Source organism: Pundamilia nyererei, unplaced genomic scaffold (genome assembly GCF_000239375.1).
Source record: "Pundamilia nyererei isolate P.nyererei 1_Seehausen unplaced genomic scaffold, PunNye1.0 scaffold00003, whole genome shotgun sequence".
Classification (NCBI taxonomy): Eukaryota; Metazoa; Chordata; class Actinopteri; order Cichliformes; family Cichlidae; genus Pundamilia; species Pundamilia nyererei.
The window spans coordinates 7,670,610-7,674,553 of NW_005187404.1; the positions used below are offsets into that span (position 1 = coordinate 7,670,610).

The 3,944-nt window shown below is 39.8% G+C and overlaps 1 protein-coding gene across 1 annotated transcript; it reads left to right on the top strand.

Annotated features, from left to right (window-relative positions):
* The first annotated feature begins 356 nt into the window (after nucleotides 1–356).
* On the top strand, nucleotides 357–1,581 carry LOC102208825 (uncharacterized). The gene is made up of 3 exons (XM_013910806.1): nucleotides 357–412; nucleotides 503–596; nucleotides 735–1,581. Exons 1-3 carry the CDS (start codon nucleotides 358–360, stop codon nucleotides 1,579–1,581), a joined length of 996 nt encoding a protein of 331 aa, XP_013766260.1. The 5' UTR covers nucleotide 357.
* The last annotated feature ends 2,363 nt before the right edge of the window (nucleotides 1,582–3,944 follow it).

Genomic DNA, 3,944 nt, shown 5'->3' on the forward strand with positions numbered 1-3,944 from the left:
AAGCATTTGCAGACGTGAAGGCCATTTCTTCCGTGCAAGGTGTGTTTCTAACTTACTTTAGGCTTTTTTTCACTCAAAATTCCAAAGGTAGTAAAATTCTATCATCAGTGTGACCCTCCACGTGTTGACTGTTGACATAAGCAGAGTTGGGGCAGCTGCTCTGATAACAAGGACTTTATAAGTCAGATGAGATGAGCAGTCAGTCCACACACCCCTGATACTCAGGTAAAGACATACTTACATGCATAATGTGCTTATTTTTGTACTGGGAGAAGAATATATTGAAAAGTTCTTATAGTTATATGTTTTGAGGGTAAAATTCTAATATTTTTCTATCATCTGTCCTTCTACAGAAAGATGAACATGCATTTAAAAGTTGTAATCTTTGCTGTGTCCTTCCTGACAACTTCAGGTATGTTTATCTCCTCCTTTCCTCCTTTTTCTTCATTTTGCCATGTGATTCTTTATTTATGTAGATTTATGCTTTTTTTTTAAACTATAGGATACCCACTACACAGTGACAGCAGAGAGCCAACGTGGTCTGATGGAAAGACCAACCAAGCTCATGACAAGGCAGACCTCACAAAAGATTTGCAGTAAGTTGTCTTCATGAACGACCATATCTTCAGTGTCTAAAGACATATACAAATATAAATACTTGCTTATTACTATTTTGTAGCATATAACCTGTCTTCACACGTTATAATTCAGTTCTTCTTTCTTGATTTCTGCAGAAAGGTTTACAAGAGCAGCATAGACAGCAGTGCACTTTACAACCAAGAACATGATGACAACCCTGTGGCAGAGGAAATGCAGCGCAAGCTCGCCATGGAGTCGGAGCGCCTGCGCATCCGTCTGCGTCAAGAGCTGGTGGAGCTGCGAGAGAGGCTGTCCCCATCTTCGGCGCATCTCAGTTCCCGCCTGGCCAGCATGAGAGAACGCTTAACTCCCCTGACTCAGCAGCTCCAAGGCTCTCTTAGTAGCAACAGCCAAGATCTGTGCAGCCAGCTGGGTCTCTATCTACAGGCTTTAGAAACAGCTGAGGCTCAGGAGGAGGCCAGTCCGTCTCTGTATCAGGAAGCCTTCGAGTTAATCAGCCAATCCCTGGAGCACAGCAGTTTTAAGTTTGCTAACACCATCAGTGACTTTTATACCAAAGCAAGTGGAGTGATTGAACATCTGAAACAGACTAGTGATCGTGAAGAAGAGCCAAGCACATCAAATGTATGGCTGGAAATGAGCTCCAAGTTGGGACAGGAAGTGAGTTCACTTAAAGAGGAGGCACAGAACAGGGTGGAGGCCCTGAAAGTACAGCTTTCTGCAGTGCTACAATCTGCACAACCTTATACGGCAGAAGTGAGAGGTAGCATAGAGCAGTTCTGCCAAAATGCATCCGTGGAGGTCCAAGTGCTTCAAGCTCGAATGGAAAGGCTGTTTACAGGGCTGGAAAAGGAGCTTGGGGTCCCAAGAGCCTCTAGCGCGACTTCTTCTTCATTTACACTCCAAAGTGGCTCTTTGCGGGAGGACTTCTCAGTTAAGCTCTCAGCTCTGATTCAGGACATTATGCAGTCAATGCAGTGACTACAGAAATCTGTATTCCTTTTCATTTATTTGTTTGTTTGTTGCCATTGTAGCAGCACAGTGAGTATGTTGTAAATATGTCTGAAAGTGTGAATTTGATGCATTTGTCTCATTCTGTATGTGACCGGGTGAGGAATTGTCAATATGTATATATATGTATATATATGTATATATATATCGCTGTCTTTTGAGAGTAAAGGTATTCATGACACTGTACAAATGACCCTTTCTTTCTGTCAATTAATTATTGCATGTCAGTCACAGAGTCTCTGAGTTTCTTTGTTTGTTTGTGTTTATTTAAAGCATATACTTTATTTGCTTATAAGCAGTTGAGATTCTATAGAAGACATCTTACAGAAAAAACATCTTGTAGACAAGTATAATCAAAATTTATTTCTATTGCCATAAAATATCAGAATTACTTGTTTTTTAATTGCTTTACAGTTCAAGTTTGACTTTCCCTTCACAACTGACAACTAAGTATGGATACAAAATTATATTTAATAGGATGAAAACTACAACATTATCAGATTTTACCTCACAATCTACAGCACTATGCAGCTTCAGCATTGTACAAGGTGACAATGCAAAGAGAATTGGCTGGTTGATCTGTCAGTCCAGTGCAATTAAACAGCTTCAGAACAAACCAGCCACCAAGACCCAGCAGGACAGCAGGCGCACAGTCAGGCCTGTCATGTTATGGCCATCGCTGCCTGAAGTCACGGTATTACCTGATGCACACAAGAAGAGATGAATTAAGTTTGCTTTTTGAATTATGAAACAATATTAAGATGTATTTATGAGTCTAACTAAAGTATACTCACTGTCTTCTGCATTGGGAGAGTCTTTAATAAAGTAAAAGAAAAACGGAAAGTGAGAAACTTTGTAACTTAAGTATTCTTGGAAAATCGCAAGAAAAGAATAAAAATATGTTTCAAACCTTTAGCCATGTAAAGAGGTCCGACTGAAATGGTAGTTGATTCGCTGCTTTCTTTACCAAAAGGAACCAAAGACCTTTTTCTTCTGTTATTAGCACAATTCTGAAAATATTTAACACAAAACATGTGGAAACTATGGATTTATAATATACATGTTAAGATAGGGATGAGCCTACAGCCCGCAGGGATTTAGTGGCCCAACTGTGAACCACAAAGTGTTGCTGGTGGAAATAACAATCTCTTTCCTGCCAAGTTCTATAAAACCATTAAGTAATATATATTATATATTATTAAATATTGTCTGTGGTATCTTTTCTCTACCATGACTTTATCTGCTGTTTCAAAGAACGCGCTCATTCTTGACTTTTCAACTTACTTGAAATTACCTGAATTTGTTGACATTTGCTAGGCTCACAGAGTCTCAGCATGCAGTGCACATAGATGCTGGACTTTGCCTGGTCATGGTGCTGAACAAAGCGGAAGGCCTCAAAGTTAAACCGGGCAACCGTGGAGACGCCATTGCTCGTCACAGTCGTCCTGTTAGCTATATTGCAGCTGGTGGAAAGTGTTTTTTTTTTATTAGAGACATGAAAATATCTTAATGTACAGTTACACTGTGCTAGTGTGTGCTTTCTTACCCAGTGAAGAAGTCATACTGCACGCTCTGTGGTATATTGTAAGGAGTTGGAGTAGCAAAACAACGATCCAAGAGTAAATTGAAACTAAAAAAAAGACAATACTGAATCAACAGGAATGAAGTCTGATGAGTTCGTTATGAGCATCCGAAAGGCATTTACTTACTTTTGTGTCAGATTATCAGCCTTGACCTCCACATATAACTTGGTTCGCAGCTCAAGTCCTGTTGGAGGCACCACTAACGGATAGTTATAGTTAGAGTCCTAGAAAAAGAGTGTCAGAGTAAACCAAGTCATTAGAAACACATCTGATTTGTGTCCTCATGAGCTGACTGATAATTTATACCTACGTTAAAAACACTCATTTTGAGTGAATCGATGAAGGTCCCATTATTGTTGCTGGTTGCCACAGAGACTGAGGAGCTAGAAAAATAATTGAAAACATGCAAAAAAAGACAGAGAAAGATATGGTAACTTTTAGATTTGCTGTATAAATGCGCAATAAGAAACACATCTCTGGAGTAAGTATATCTGGTTCCTCACGCTGTAATCTGTGTATTGTTCAAAAGGTATTGCAGTGGATATCGGCAGGAGAAGTGGTAATAGAGATCTGTGGAGTAGCTGATGAGCCCCTGGTCAGATCTAGGTGTGTTAATGTATCCTGTAACAATAACTGCCTGGATACTCGAGAAGCTGCTGAAGGGACCTGAAGGGTCTGGCATTTCATCTACAATCTAAGAAAGATAGAAAGAGATACGATTGTGGTTCATATATGCTGCTAAACAGTTTC

Excerpts from the sequence above, each read along its gene's own strand:
- LOC102208825 (XM_013910806.1), top strand. The coding sequence starts at position 358 with ATGAACATGCATTTAAAAGTTGTAATCTTTGCTGTGTCCTTCCTGACA. Across the intron at positions 413-502 it reads GTCCTTCCTGACAACTTCAG|GATACCCACTACACAGTGAC; the intron begins GTATGTTTATCT and ends TTTAAACTATAG. Across the intron at positions 597-734 it reads GACCTCACAAAAGATTTGCA|AAAGGTTTACAAGAGCAGCA; the intron begins GTAAGTTGTCTT and ends TGATTTCTGCAG.